This window comes from Musca vetustissima, unplaced genomic scaffold, assembly GCF_032173495.1.
Source record: "Musca vetustissima isolate MV318-11 ecotype Yass unplaced genomic scaffold, APGP_CSIRO_Mvet_v1 utg237711, whole genome shotgun sequence".
Classification (NCBI taxonomy): Eukaryota; Metazoa; Arthropoda; class Insecta; order Diptera; family Muscidae; genus Musca; species Musca vetustissima.
Genome location: NW_026888229.1, coordinates 77,443 through 93,128, shown reverse-complemented (window position 1 = coordinate 93,128; position 15,686 = coordinate 77,443). Strand labels below are relative to the sequence as shown.

General features: G+C 34.7%; 2 protein-coding genes across 5 annotated transcripts; both read left to right on the top strand.

The window, feature by feature from the left end:
- The first annotated feature begins 226 nt into the window (after positions 1 to 226).
- Positions 227 to 1,185, top strand: LOC133336022 (dehydrodolichyl diphosphate synthase complex subunit Dhdds-like). The gene is made up of 2 exons (XM_061544315.1): positions 227 to 880; positions 937 to 1,185. The coding sequence occupies exons 1-2, from the start codon at positions 227 to 229 to the stop codon at positions 1,183 to 1,185; spliced, it is 903 nt and encodes a 300-aa protein (XP_061400299.1).
- A 4,960-nt stretch (positions 1,186 to 6,145) lies between these two features.
- LOC133336027 (protein groucho) lies at positions 6,146 to 12,849 on the top strand. 4 transcript variants are annotated; one of them, XM_061544322.1, is made up of 13 exons: positions 6,146 to 6,249; positions 6,519 to 6,613; positions 9,029 to 9,092; positions 9,161 to 9,205; positions 9,289 to 9,426; positions 10,065 to 10,271; positions 10,334 to 10,429; positions 10,913 to 10,969; positions 11,126 to 11,308; positions 11,388 to 11,662; positions 11,727 to 12,400; positions 12,459 to 12,658; positions 12,722 to 12,849. In XM_061544322.1, exons 1-13 carry the CDS (start codon positions 6,214 to 6,216, stop codon positions 12,827 to 12,829), a joined length of 2,178 nt encoding a protein of 725 aa, XP_061400306.1. In that variant the 5' UTR covers positions 6,146 to 6,213; the 3' UTR covers positions 12,830 to 12,849. The 4 variants fall into 4 exon arrangements, with proteins under 4 accessions (XP_061400306.1, XP_061400307.1, XP_061400304.1 ...); XM_061544320.1 differs by having other exon boundaries at positions 6,167 to 6,351; XM_061544323.1 differs by lacking the exon at positions 10,913 to 10,969.
- Positions 12,850 to 15,686: the final 2,837 nt, after the last annotated feature.

The following is a 15,686-nucleotide window of genomic DNA, read 5'->3' as shown; positions in this document are numbered from 1 at the left end:
TAGAAATTACGCAATCTGACAGTTAATGGAATCATCAGTGGCGCTAAATGGACTACCATGGAACGCTCTTATATTTTGTGTTGTTCGCAACTGGTTACTCTTTGCACAAATATTTGGTACCAATTTATTCGGTACATTTACAAACATCTGTCCTATCTGTCACGAGTAGGCTGAAATTTTTAACAAACTGGGAGACAAATGTTGAATTAAAATAAAAAATAAAGCAATGAGTTGGGTATCGGATTATAAATATACGTGGCTTCAAACCGTGGCCATGCATGTAATTAAGAATGGGTTTCGTTTACCAAACCACATAGCTTTTGTGATGGACGGAAATCGACGATATGCTAATTCCCAACAGATTCGTAAGATCGAAGGGCACTCCAAAGGATTTGATAAGTTGGCTGATTGTTTACGATGGTGTCTTGACATTGGCATTCGAGAAGTGACTACGTTTGCTTTTAGTATAGAAAATTTCAAAAGGTCGAAAGAGGAAGTGAATGGTTTACTAGATTTAGCTCGGGAGAAGTTTTCCAAACTTCTCCAGGAAGGTCCAAAACTTCGAGAGCATGGAGTCCGAATTAGGGTTATTGGAAATATAGCGCTTTTACCAGAAGATTTACAAAACCTCATAGCACAGACAATGCTAGAAACGGAGACCAACAACAAGTTGTTTTTAAATGTCGCCTTCTCTTACACTTCTCGAGACGAAATTACGCATTCTGTGGAACAAGTTCTTCGCCATGGCGATGGATTACAACAGGGAGACATTAGCGAGCGTCTTTTGGAAGAATGTTTGTACAGTAGACACTCACCTCCGCCTGATTTACTGTTTCGAACTTCCGGGGAAACACGAATCAGCGATTTTTTAATGTGGCAGGTAAATCCAATGGGCTATTATACATGTATCGTACTAATTTTTACTTTTCGTTTCAGCTAAATTCCACAGTTTTGTACTTTACGAAAATCCTGTGGCCGGAAATTACAATATGGAACTTCTTAGCGGGAATATTCACGTACCAAAGAGATAGTCAGCACATGGTATCCTTCAAAAAACATGAGCGATTGAAGCGTGCAATATCATCCAGAAGTTCAAACTTTTATACTGATCGGGTTCAAAGATTTTTGCATCGCCTAGATGTATATAAAAGAAATATGTTGTTGAAGTGGTCTACTGCCCAATAGAATTATTTGTTATACATTCCACTTTATAGTCACAAACTACACATACACACTTCCTCTTAGGGGTGAACTCCATTCTACTTTCATGTAAATTGACGTTTTTTTGTGTGTAAATACATATATTCAGGAAGTACAACTTGTATTGTTAAGAACAGTTTATTATTAACAAAATAGTGATAAAATGCTGGTCTATTACATTTTGCAGCACTAAAACATTTCCAAAGCATTTTTCACTGGGTTTAGAACTTGTTATTAATTCGACCAACACTATATGATAGGAAAATAGTCAAAGGAAAAACAAACAACTCTTCATAAAACAACTCAAGAAACAACTCTTTATAATTGGATGACTTCTCAAGGTTATATTCTCACAGTCATCAAAAATTAACCAATTGTATGTTCATTGAAAATGGTATAGTATTTAAGAATGATTTTTTAAAGTTTTTCATGATTTTTCGATTTTAAACTGGGGTTTGAATTATTAGATAAGGTAAAACACAGCTAGCGGATTTCTTCTACCAGCATAAGGTCTTAGTTTTTGCCATGTTAGAGTGTCAGGCTTATTCTGTTCACTGCCTAACAGCCATGAACTATCAATATGACTTTTAATTACATGCTAGACTAATGCTTTGTTTTTTAGTTTTTTTATGGATGCAACTGTATTAAATTCTGTAGCTTTCATATCACCCATGGTATAATAACATCAGGTAGGTTAATGGTACCTGTTGATTACAATTTTTTCTTTCGTGTGCCCCTGTTCTGTCAAAATAATTACTCAATTTGTAAATGTGTTTGTAATGTCTTGAACAATATTAACAAAATTAAAAATTTTTTCAAATTCAGTTGTAATTAAAATTCAACATTACAGCACTCAGAAATAAACTTTCGGAGTATTGAGAAGAATTCTTATTATAATTATATTTGCAAGCTCGTATCCCAATTTCATTAATTTTTCGCGATATTTTCCCCATTTTATAAAATTGTAAAAATATGTCAAATAAACAAAACAACCTCTTGAATATGTTTATATATAAATTGACACTGTAAGGCATTACACTAGACTACAGTTTTTGTTAATTTTGTCAAGTTATCCTACCTCTTGTTATTGTACGTTGATGTTAATTACATTTGCAACCCCATATTGTGAAAACTTGACATTCCATTCATTTTTCGCGATAATTTCCTGATTTAATAAAATTGTAAAAATATCCCAAATAAAAAACAATGTGACTTAATAAGACATTACACTATACTAATTTTTTTTTTTATTTCGTCAAGTAAGCATACCTATTTAAATAATTAACATCACTTAATGCTTTTACCATAGCATAATTATGCCGTGCTTTTGACTATGCAATGTCCCATATATTTGATTTTATATCATTTAAGCTTTCCTACAAATCTAAACGGAAACAAAACATTTTGTAAAGCAGCTGTGTTTTTTGGTGAAATTTGTTCGTTTGATTTTACCACCAATATTTGTCCTTGGTTTACGGATGTTGAGTATGTACCTTTTTTACAAAAGTAAGTAAATTGACACATAACAGAAAATTTATGTTTTTTTAAGACTTTTAATAAATAAATTTTTATTTATTTATCTTTATTCCAATTCAAATTAAATAAATTTTCCATTATCAGAAAACTCATATTAATAAATAAATATGTTCCAATTCAAATAAAATAAATTTTCCATTATCAGAAAACTCATAGCTGAGCAGAATGTCTGCGTTTCGCGATCACTGTGCAGAGCCTTTAAAGGGCTAAGCAGAATGTTCGCGTTGAGACATCCGTCGCCTTATTTGTTATCGAAAATACAACAACCACAAGGAAACGATATGCGTTTGTGTTATCGTTTCCACAAGGAAGCGATAGCACAAACGCTCAAGGGCTAATGCCATGTTCTGACGGTCATCCGAACAACGTAGTTCGCTCTCAGAATTACGTACATGAATTAACCCGTTCATACAACACTATTCATAATTCATGTCATCAGAGTTTTTAATTTCAAACTTTTTGTTTCTTGTTTTACACCAAAAATATAACATATTTTAGTGAATTACATAGGGATCTAAATAGAAAAAATAATTCTCTTTCTCCTGAATATAGTATGAACCCATATCTATTTACTTTTCATTCATGTTTTCCATTTTTTCTGAAAATGTTGTTGTTTTTAATACATTTTTATATTTTCTCAATTCAAATTTCACATACTGTCACATATACAAATTTGGAGAATTTTTTGTTTGAGTTGCCCCACATTTGTTTCTTGTTTTGTACGCTAATTAGAACCAAGGGAAAAGAAATGCATATTGCATTATATAGAAAACAAAATTTACATCCTGCTGCATATATAAAAACTCTACAATTTTTTACTTTTCATTCATGATTTTCAATTTTACTGAAAAAGTTTGAAAATTTCATAAATATTTTCAAACTGTCAAAATTAATTTATTTTCGATAAATACTCTCAATTGTTAGGGATGGGGCAAATTTATTGGTTATTCAGAGAGTGATTCGAATTGAACAACGTACAAAAGTCGGTGTTCGCTCAGACAATTTTGTATGGGGAACTAAGTAATTACTTCATAATTAAGGGTCGAACAACGAATGAGAGAGCGAACAACGCTCGTCTGTACATGGCATAAGCCCAAGATCTATTAATATGGTCACCATTATGAAAACTTAAACAAAGTCGAAATTTTTGACATTAGACTTGAGAAAAAACAGCTGTTTTCCGATTTGGATTGCTATCTTGGTGACCTTATTAATAGATCTTGGGCTAAGCAGAATGTTCGCGTTGAGACATCCGTTGCGTTTTGAGTTATCGAAAATACAACAACCACAAGGAAACGATAACACTAACGCATGAAGTTGATGTGCGCTGCGCTTTGAAGTTAAATATATTTTAACTTTTTGCGTGCGTTAACGCGATAACAAAAAAGCTCAACGCGAACATTCTATTTAGCCCTTCAAAGTTGATGTGCGTTGCGCTTCGGAGATAAATATATTTCAACTTTTTATGCGCGTTACGGGCTAAGCAGAATGCTCGCGTTGAGCCATCCGTCGCGTTATATGTTATCGAAAAAATTTATGTTTTTTTTAAGACTTTTAATAAATAAATCTTTATTTATTTATCTTTATTCCAATTAAAATTAAATAAATTTTCCATTATCAGAAAACTCGTATTAATAAATTAATAAAGATGTTCCAATTCAAATTAAATAAATTTTCCATTATCAGAAAACTCATTGCTGAGCAGAATGTCTGCGTTACGCGATCACTGTGCAGAGCCTTTAAAGGGCTACGCAGAATGCCCGCGTTGAGCCATCCGTCGCGTTATATGTTATCGAAAATACAACAACCATAAGGAAACGATAACATAAACGCATATCGTTTCCTTGTGGTTGTTGTATTTTCGAAAACATATAACGCGACGGATGGCTCAACGGGAGCATTCTGCTTAGCCCTTTAACGCGAACATTCTAACAACGCATGAGAGAGCGAACAACGTCCGTCTGTACATGGCATAACTCGACATCAATTTCAAATACAGTATTTTTCGGTTAATTGCACATCAAAATTTGCACAAATTTTTGTTCAATTAACCGAGGAACCAATTATCCGAGCCCGCTTACTATGAAATGTAATATTTTTGACCCATCATGTGGTTCAATTAAGCGTGGAAACCAATTAACCGTAGGGTCAATTAACCGAAAAATACTGTATATTGAAAAATATATTGTAAAGAAAATATGCCGATTGGCATACTTTTAGCAAAATAAAAAAATACATAGATTCCAAATATACAAATTGAACGTTATTAGAAATAGAAAGCTAAGAAATCATATGAACAATTGAACTGGATGCGCCATGGAAATTCCATGCAATTATTGCTCACGTATACGTTCACACAATGGTACATAAGAAAATGCGTGCCAGAACGGAACTAACAAATTAGAATGATGATCAAAATGGGGCTAAATCGTCGATAAACCGATAAGTCGAATATCGACTTTTATATCCCTACTCATTTATCATTTTCGCTTTCAGCGTCATTCGGCGTTACCAGGAAAAATTCAGTCGTTTTTATTTGGAGAGAAATTAAATCGCTTGCAAATTTTTGATGTGTACTGAGATAAAGATGGAAAAGTGGATAATCTTCCATGTGAAAATTCACAATTGCGCCGAAGAATTACGGAAGTAGTGAAATATCGGTCGTTGTGTTGAAATTTTTTGCAAATATACGCATGTGAAAATCCGCCATTGTGAAGTTGGACAACGAAGTAGAAAATATTAAGAAGAGAACGAACAAAGACGACGACGACAAAAAATAGAAGCTTGGTTGTGATTGCGCACACGCGAAAAATTGTGCAAAATAATAAAAATCCGATTGAATGTGAAGAAACATCTGAAATTTAATGCAAATATGCAAAATAAAATAGATAAGTGATTGGTGCTGCGATTATTGTGAATATTTGGGTTTGTAAAGTGGCGAAAGTATCGAAAACACGCGAGAAGAAAAAGCGACGAAAAGTGGGCAGGCAGCAGAACAGCAGCTGAAAAAGCATTGTAAGAAACATCATCGCTACATGGACAGAGGAGTTGCCTTTGGTTGGAAAGAGGCGAATATTAAGAAGAAGAAGACTAACGACGACGACGGCGGTAACCAGACACAACTTTAGTGACTTCTCTGCAACATAAAACGACAGGCCGACGACATACGCTTCCGTCGAAGCCTTTAAGAATAGCAAGAAGAAGAAGTTGGAAAAAAGAACTTTTACGGAAATACTTTTCCGGGAGGTGTGGAGGTTCGTCGAGATGTTAGATTTTCTGAGTGTTATGGCGTGTTTTTAAACAATTTTTTTTACAGATTGTTACAAGCGACTCCACTGCCCCCTCATTGTAAACGCGTTAAATTGTACGCTTCCTGTTTAACCAAACAGGCGACATCACCTTTTTCGGGGAAATAATTGCCGTCGCAAAATTTATTCAGTAGGATTGTGAGGAATATAGCTCTGCACAAACGGAAAAATGTATCCTGCACCGGTGCGGCACCCTTCGGCGGGGGTAAGTGATATGCAAACGGTAAAAACTCACTCACTTCACCTCAGCACCCACTCATCTACTGCTAATCACACTACCCCAACTCCCACTATGCCACCCATTCATGTAAAAATCTAAATCACATTTATTTTCTCAACAATTTGAGTCTAGATTTATAACTTGCAATTTTCCTTTTTCACATTTTTCATGTGTGTGCGTGCGTCTGTCTTGTGCTTTCTCATCTACCACAACACACCCTTTCCGTGATAAACTTTGGATAACTCATTACACAGGGCCCGCCACCACAAGGACCTCTTAAATTCACTATAGTGGACACTCTGGAACGCATCAAAGAGGAATTCAATTTTTTGCAGGCTCAGTATCACACGTAAGTACATCACCATTTCTATAGCATTAAATGTTGAGTTAGGCTCACACTTGATAATCTAATATAGGTACTTCAAAAGCAAATATTTACATTTGACATAAAATGTACAACAGCTGAGCTCCTGCAAATTGTCATTGTAACTAAACCATCGTGAATATATTTTTTATACAAGTTTAGAAGTAGTTTCGAAAAATCTTGTTTAATTATGTGTTCTGCAGGCAATTGTTTCTCAGGATGGTTTTCGCAATATTCTGCTTTTACTATCACAAAGTAATAGGGACAAAGGTAAAAAAACAGAAATTTACTCCGGCCGTGATCATTCCTCATTCACTGTATTTACACACACACAACAACAGACTCAATCCCTTAACACAAAACAAGTATTTTCTGTTTGGCTTTTTCTTCGTGGGTTTCTCTAGACGCCGCCGTGTAAGAAAGGCACAATTCAAAGAAAACTGTGTCAAATGTGAGTTGGTATATGTGTGCGTTTGTGTGTGTGCGATTGTTGTGATTAGCGATGATTCTTTCCCGTTGCAAATCAAGGATCTCTTATGTAGGGACAATTATATGGCGCACTCATCATACATACACCTTTTTCTCTTCACAACATTCACGTAGTGGCCACACAAAGAGAGCGAGGAGTTGAGCAAAAACATCAAAACAACGAAACCAAACCAAAGCACACTTCTGTCCATCGTCTTCTTATGATAAATCAGAAAGCAAAGCGCTTCTTGCCATTTGATGAAATGGATGTTATTGAAAAACACGAATGTTGGGGAATTAAGTAAATACACACAGACACAACAAACACACACTCACAACTGCTCTCCTCCATACAACATGTACACATGGCGCGAACTGAGAACCTATAATTGTTTTTTAAAGGCTCTTCTGTATGATTTACTGTTGTTGTATTCGCGGTCGTTCTTCTTAATGGGCAAAAGAAACGGCTTAAGTAGAAACATCAACAGCATCCAAAACCAGTTTATAATGTTTTTACTCTAGGTAGCTTACGCTTGCTCTTTCTCAAATGAAGATATCTATGGAGCATATCGTCAGAACAAAACAATGATGAGAATATATTGTTTTTCCTTAATTTTCTTTAAGCTAGTCTAGAGTCAAAGACTAGGGATTTCTTGAAATAGCTTGTCTAATAATATTACATATTTTGTATTTTAGCTAAAATAACGAAAAAATGTGTTTTTTTTTTATTTTCTTTGAACACAGCATTTATGTATACAAATTCATTCCTCAACACAAAAGTCTTCAATGATACCGATTATGCATAAAAAATAATTAGCGAACACGTCGATTTTAAAAGATTTTTAATTATCTGCTCATGAACATGTTAGAATTCAAAATCAAAATTTTTAGCAATAAAAAAATCGGTGATTTTTTTTCGGAATTAAATTGATGGGAAGTGTTAAATGGTAGCTACAACTTTACATTTTGCGCTGTGTATTTAGGATTTAGGTTCGAGCCTTAAACGTTCAATAAACAAACAGACGAAACTTGGATTGAGATTCATACATATTCAGTATATGTTTATTTGAATCTTCGAGTTTCTACGGGCATTTGAACAATGTTGTTCGCTCTTTTTTGTTTACAACTTTTTGTTTAATTTTTATATCAAATTTAAATAAACTTAAATATGAATTCTCCTCTGACTATAGTAACTTGGCTAATTACTTTTTATTTTTTCGAAACATTTTTTTTTTCAATCTCATATCAAAAATATGATTTATATTATCTGACATTAATATCCATGTTAACTCATGATGTCTTCAAAAATCATATATTAGTTTTTAGTTATGTAAGTCCCAATTTTTATTAGGCGAGTTTAATTGCGGCAAGTCTTTGCTTGAAGGAGAGAACGGCAAGAGGAATAGAAATTGAACAAAATTGCTCGTACCGCAATTTTCTTTCAATTCGTTTTGTGTATTTTGTTTGTAGTAGTTTGTAGTTTGAAATACCAATCAAAAAAATATTTTTGAAATCGACTTGCCTTGTATAGACGAATGAAGCTCAAAAGAGAACGATGAAAATTGCCGCAAGTAAATTCGCCTAATATAAATCAGGACTAATGAAATGAATATGTACATTCTACCCGTTTATTCCTGGGGAGGTACCAGAAGGAATGGGCTGCATCTGCGTATACCCGCTAGATTTCGTAAAATTATTAAAAATATAATGATGTGCAAAGTTTGGATTAAATCGCACCATCCAGCCAGACAGACATTGTTTCCCTAGGGACAATAAATAATATAATATATTTTAGATGTGAAGAGTAAAGTTTTTCATTTAATTAAATATTTAAATAAATGATAAAAGAGTTTTAAAGTCTGCTAATCTATTCTAGTTATTTGACTTTAAATAATTTCTATTATTCGACTTGTACGTGTTTTTTATTCGCAGACTAAAATTGGAGTGTGAAAAATTGGCAAATGAAAAGACCGAAATGCAACGTCATTACGTAATGGTAAGAGATACACAATTTTTTTTTATTTGAAAATCCATATAGTTTCTAATGATTTTCTACATTCCCAGTACTATGAGATGTCTTACGGACTAAATGTTGAAATGCATAAACAGGTAACATTAATATAGAATATATGTATATAAAAATATGCAAAAGTGCGGAAGTCACTGATATAATTTTTTTATTTACAATGTAGACGGAAATTGCAAAACGCTTAAACACACTTATTAACCAATTGCTGCCCTTTTTACAAGCCGACCATCAGCAGCAGGTCTTACAGGCGGTAGAGCGCGCGAAACAAGTAACCATGCAGGACTTAAATCTTATTATAGGGGTAAGTATGAATCTTGTAAATTTAGCGATACAGTGAGATTAAACACACAAAAAGCTTCCAGTGTCATTAGATGAGACATTGTTAAAAAGCTGAATTGGTTTGACAGCAGATATAAAAAATATTAGAGTACATATTGTTTACGTTATTTTTGAACTCAGAATAACATTTTGTTTCAATTGTTTTCCCGCATACTGCGTGTATTACATGGGTTGCGCCTTACAAAAAATTTTGCAAAATACAGCAGCAACATCATCAGGGAATGCAGCAACTTTTTGTAAGTTAACATCCACTGATAAGTATTCTCGTTTTTTGTTTTTATTCCAATTTGCGCATTGGTTTCGACCACTCATAATTGCCTATTGTGCTAAATCGCATACGGCTTTCGACATCATTTTGTGTTTTGTCCGACTGTAAACCATCATACATTTTGTGCCGCTTAATTGTCATGTTATCTGCTGTCAAATCTGAAAAAGACTGTTTTTAATGTCATTTTTAACGACACCATTATGTTGATGTATGCTGCGAGCTTTTCAACAAAAAGTTAATTTGCATTATGTGTTCCCGACATTTATACCACCCCTCTGACGAGGTGAAAATCAGAACCAATTGAATTTTTTATTTTTGCCCTTTGTCAACAGCAACAAATACATGTGCAACAGGTACCGGGAGGTCCACCTCAGCCAATGGGTGCTTTAGGGCCACTTGGGGGGCCATTTGGCGCTTTGGGAGCCTCTATGGGCTTACCGCATGGACCACAAGGTTTGTTGAAAGCACCTCCAGAACACCATAGACCAGACATTAAACCAACGGGCTTAGAAGGGCCGGCAAGTGCTGAAGAACGACTGGTACGTATTGAAGAAACAACATTTTTATCCATGCTAATGATTAAATTATTTTTATACTGCAGCGTAATTCGGTTTCTCCGGCAGATCGTGAAAAATATCGCACACGTTCGCCCCTCGATATTGAAAACGACTCTAAACGTCCCAAGCAAGAAAAATTGGTAAGTACTTACAATGTATGTTAAGATAATTTCATGTCTGTTGTGTCGTCGCCAACAACAGAAAATAAAAATATAAAAAGCTCAACTCACCATTAATACGTAAAAGGGGATTATGTTTGAAATTCACGAAAAAGGACTTGCTTGCTCTCACTTACTATCTCTCCTTTCCCCGCCTATCAAGTTCAATCCAATCTGAAGTTATGTAGTTAATTGCTAAATGTAGTAAATCTTTATTTTGCGAGAAATTAGCAGTCGAACCCTGCTAGCGTAGACTCCCGTCTCTCTCTTTTTTTGTTTACCTCTGATTTCTTGTATATCACTACTATACACACACTTGCTCTTGTTCCCTGTCTCCTTTTAAGCAATCCCCATAGAGTATAATTAATTTTTAAGTTTGCTTTTGTTTTGTTGAGAATAATGTCGTGCGAAATCTCAAGTGCTCGCTTGTTAACAATTTTATTTTATTTTTCAAAATTTTTCCAGGAGGATGAAGGAGAGAAAAGCGATCAAGATTTAGTCGTAGATGTTGCAAATGAAATGGTGAGTTGAGTTTCATTGTTTAACATCACTGCTCCTATACAGATTAAGTTAATATGAATGTTTGAGTCCAATTCATCGATGTTATTTAGATGGCGGAATAAAAATAACTGATACAATAATCGTATTACATCTAATTTTATTTCTTCTTTTTTTTAGGAATCACATTCTCCTCGGCCAAATGGTGAACACTTGTCCATGGAAGGTAGAGATCGAGAAAGTTTAAATGGAGAAAGGTTAGATAAACCGGGTAGCAGTGGTGTGAAACCACCATCAGATAGACCACCTTCACGTTCAGGCTCTAGTTCGTCACGATCAACGCCCAGCCTTAAGACAAAAGATGTAATTATAATTTTGTTGAATATTATAAATCCGTTACCTTTTTACGGGAACATAATAAATTCATTACTTTTTAACGCAGATGGATAAACCGGGCACCCCGGGTGCAAAAGCTCGCACTCCTACTCCCAATGCAGCGCCGCCAGCACAAGGCGTTAATCCCAAACAAATGATGCCCCAAGGAGGTCCTCCGCCGGCTGGTTATCCAGCATCACCATATCAGAGACCAGCCGATCCATACCAGAGACCACCCTCCGACCCGGCTTACGGAAGGCCACCACCTCTACCTTACGATCCACACGCGCACGTTAGAACCAATGGCATTCCACATCCGACTGCGCTTACCGGTGGAAAGCCGTAAGATCTTTTCTGATTGGGTCGACGATCAGACTAAATACAAATTTGTTTTTATTTTTTACAGTGCTTATTCCTTCCATATGAATGGCGAAGGTAGCCTACAACCAGTTCCGTTCCCACCAGACGCGTTGGTGGGTGTTGGAATACCCAGACATGCACGCCAAATAAATACTTTGTCACACGGTGAAGTGGTTTGTGCAGTTACCATTTCAAACCCCACAAAATATGTGTACACAGGCGGTAAAGGATGCGTGAAAGTGTGGGACATTTCGCAGCCCGGGAACAAGAGCCCCATTAGTCAGCTGGATTGCTTGCAGCGCGATAACTACATTCGATCAGTTAAGTTACTACCCGACGGAAGAACATTGATTGTAGGCGGTGAGGCGTCAAATCTCTCCATTTGGGATCTTGCCAGCCCCACGCCAAGAATTAAAGCTGAATTAACGTCATCTGCCCCAGCTTGTTATGCGCTGGCAATTAGCCCGGATTCGAAAGTTTGCTTCTCATGTTGCAGCGATGGCAACATAGCAGTTTGGGACTTGCACAACGAAATATTAGTGCGCCAATTCCAAGGTCATACAGATGGTGCGTCTTGTATTGACATTAGCCCAGACGGTACACGACTATGGACCGGTGGTCTCGACAATACAGTGCGCTCATGGGATTTGCGTGAGGGCCGCCAGCTACAACAGCACGATTTCAGCTCACAGATTTTCTCATTGGGCTATTGTCCCACAGGTAAGTATTTTCAACCTAGTACTTGGGTAATTAATGCAAAAATGTCTTCCCATAATAGGCGACTGGCTGGCAGTCGGTATGGAAAATTCTCACGTCGAGGTTTTACACGCATCCAAACCTGACAAGTATCAATTACATTTGCATGAAAGCTGTGTGTTGTCATTGCGTTTTGCAACCTGTGGCAAATGGTTCGTATCCACAGGCAAAGATAATCTATTAAATGCTTGGAGAACACCTTACGGAGCAAGTATATTCCAGGTAATACATAAAATGTCGCCATCTCCCTTTCAAGTACTAACCTATTTCAACTTGTTCTTCCAGTCAAAGGAAACTTCCTCAGTACTTAGCTGCGACATATCAACTGACGACAAGTACATTGTGACGGGATCCGGAGACAAAAAGGCTACAGTTTACGAAGTAATATACTAATCGATAGTTGTTCTCCAACAGCAGCACATACCTTCACAAAAATATAAAAACGAATGGGGTCTTCAATTTCAAATTGTATCTTTTGTAATTCACTCGTTTGTATTCTGCGGATAATTTGATGTTGATTGATTTCAGTTTCGTGTACTTTAAACTCGCGAGAACTCACCATACAACTATCACTAGGACAGCTAGCTATTGAAGTCAGTCAATGGCATTAAAATGAATGGAAAGTGAAAAACAAACAACATACACTCACATTAAAATCAACATCCATTATACAATACACACACGCGAAAGTATAAGCATCAACATAACAAAAACATTTTGATTATAAATATACATACATATAAAACAATTCTTTCTTAGGTGTTAAGTGCAGTACATTAAGTCTTTAATAACACAAAACAGTTAATAATATTGCAAGAAGAAGATGATAAAGAAATCCGCAATCCCTCGTCTGTGTATAATTAAATGAAAGAGTAATAAAAACGCAAAACAACAATTGCCACATTCAAAATTCGTTGACTCATTTGGAAATAATTGAGTTGAAAATTCACTTAAAATGTCACGAAACAATTCTTAATTTACTTATAAATATAGATATAAAAACACAAAAAAACAAAGGTGAAACAGACAAACTGACCTCCTTAGAGAATTTGTTTTATTTTTTCTTTGAAGGAAACCAATGCTCTCAGTTATTTCATTGCAGTTTATATTGTTAAAAATCTTTCTACTTTTACTTTTTATTTTGTAACGTAATTGTAAAACATACATAAAAATAAAGTTTAAAACAAAAAGAAAGGAACAGTATCAATTTTAATTGGATCGATTCGCGGATCTATAATACAGCTCTGCCACATATTCACCCAATTTATTATGCATAAAGCGCTCTACTACTTAAGTCTTGCGCATTTCAAGGCGATTGCAGAACACAACAACGAGGATGGCGAGAATGCATGTTGTAGAAAGTGACGTTTATGTTTTGTAATTTTAATATAAAACGATGCTGAAGAGAAAGATCTTAATGTTAATTTTTTAATGTAATTCAAAAAAGAAAAAAAAAGAAAAACGATTAAGCAAATGAAAATATTTCATTAAAATCATATATAAATATAAATACAACGTAGAAATAGGTGTACACGAATATAGATTGCCCCAACACTCAATATATAGCACACCTGGAAAACACTTGTTTTTTTAATGACCCTCGTCGTCCCTTTAACCCGATCGATCCTCTAAATATACGTCTTTCACCTCTTCCTCCTTGTAAGGAAATGCAAATACTGTAGATGATAGTTTATAAATAGGAGGCCACGTTTTAATATAAGTTTGATCGACGTTTCCCATATACATACTATGAACAAAATAAGCCGTTCTGTAGCGAAATTTTCTACTTCAAAATATTACAAATACTATTGTCTCGTAATGTGTTTATTTGAAAACGTTGTTTTTTATATGTCTTCTTTATACATTTTTACTATGTGTTTCCGTCTTTATTATCCTTTGTGTCACGCGCACATATATCTTCATTTCTTTTACAGAATGTTTTTAACGGCATTTTTTTATTTTTTAATAATTTAGTAAGCAATCAACTTTTTGTATGGGAAACAAATTAATAAGTATGTATTTATTAAGTAGAAGACATCAGCAAACATAGCTGAAATTGAGAATCAAGAACTAATCATGAAGTGAAAACAAGAATATGCATGATACGAAATAAGTAATAAACTGTTTGAATTCATGTGGTTATTTATGTATATAATTATATAATAAATTTTATTTTAAATGGAAAACAAACTGATCTATGAAATATAAATGAAGAGAAGATCTAAATTTAATTATAATATACAACAATAACGAGATAATACAAATAAAATAAAACCCTATGTGTAATCAAATCATACATGTCGTTTATTTCGATTAATTTCTTCACAAAATATACTTTACTGTGTCATTCTGGGTTCCCAATGAATTGTTAATGAAAAGCGAGTTGGTAAAACAAAAATCGAGAAATTAATGAACTGTGTGTGGCCTATTATTGACTGAAATAAAAGTTATTCCATTTAATTGTTTAAAATTAACTATGGACGCTGAAAGCTGACATGATTTTCACAATTAAAGCCATTTATTTATTTCAATTATGCCATTTTGTGCGGCTCAAACTCAAAAAATAATAATCCAATCAGTTCCAAATTTTGACACGTTTCTCTGGGATTAAGCCACAGTTCCGCCATTTTGTTAATTGTTGTGCGAAGTCAATAATCCTAGTTCATACGAGAGCCAGACATGTACTCTTTCTAACACAGTTGGAGTTTTCGGATTCCTATGTTCCATGCCCGCCATCAAAAAAGGACTTTTCTTTGATCACAAAAAACAACAACAACAACTTTTTGTAAATTATTTTTCTTCCTTTTTAAATCTTCAAATATATCTGGGAAATTACAAAAATCTTTTAAATTCCTTGAAACTGAGGTTTGCAAGGTTATAACTCGCGAAATATTAACATATTACATATAATCGAATCTAAAATCTTAAAATATTGGTAATAAATAATAAGTTCGGTGGGAGCTGTGATGGTGTTAATGTAAAAAAATGGCTGAAAATGTGTTGAAGCCAACGAGTTTTTTTGTGTTCCTTCCTGATTTGTGGCTAAACTACACAACGCACGCACATGTGATCAGAGACTAAGTTGCAGAATACCCCATGGACATGATTTTTCGATATAATCATTGCATCCACCCAAAATGGATGCTGACATTTTGAAGCCGGATTTTCGGTGTATTATCTTAACCATACCAAAAAAATCAAAAATTAAAAAAAAAAAAACATTTTGTGGCAATTCAAAATTTAATTTATT

Coding starts and splice junctions, on each gene's coding strand:
- LOC133336022 (XM_061544315.1), top strand. CDS start 227: ATGAGTTGGGTATCGGATTATAAATATACGTGGCTTCAAACCGTGGCC. Junction 881..936: donor GCGATTTTTTAATGTGGCAG/GTAAATCCAATG, acceptor TTTTCGTTTCAG/CTAAATTCCACAGTTTTGTA.
- LOC133336027 (XM_061544320.1), top strand. CDS start 6,214: ATGTATCCTGCACCGGTGCGGCACCCTTCGGCGGGGGTAAGTGATATG. Junction 9,093..9,160: donor TGCAACGTCATTACGTAATG/GTAAGAGATACA, acceptor CTACATTCCCAG/TACTATGAGATGTCTTACGG. Junction 9,427..10,064: donor ACTTAAATCTTATTATAGGG/GTAAGTATGAAT, acceptor CTTTGTCAACAG/CAACAAATACATGTGCAACA.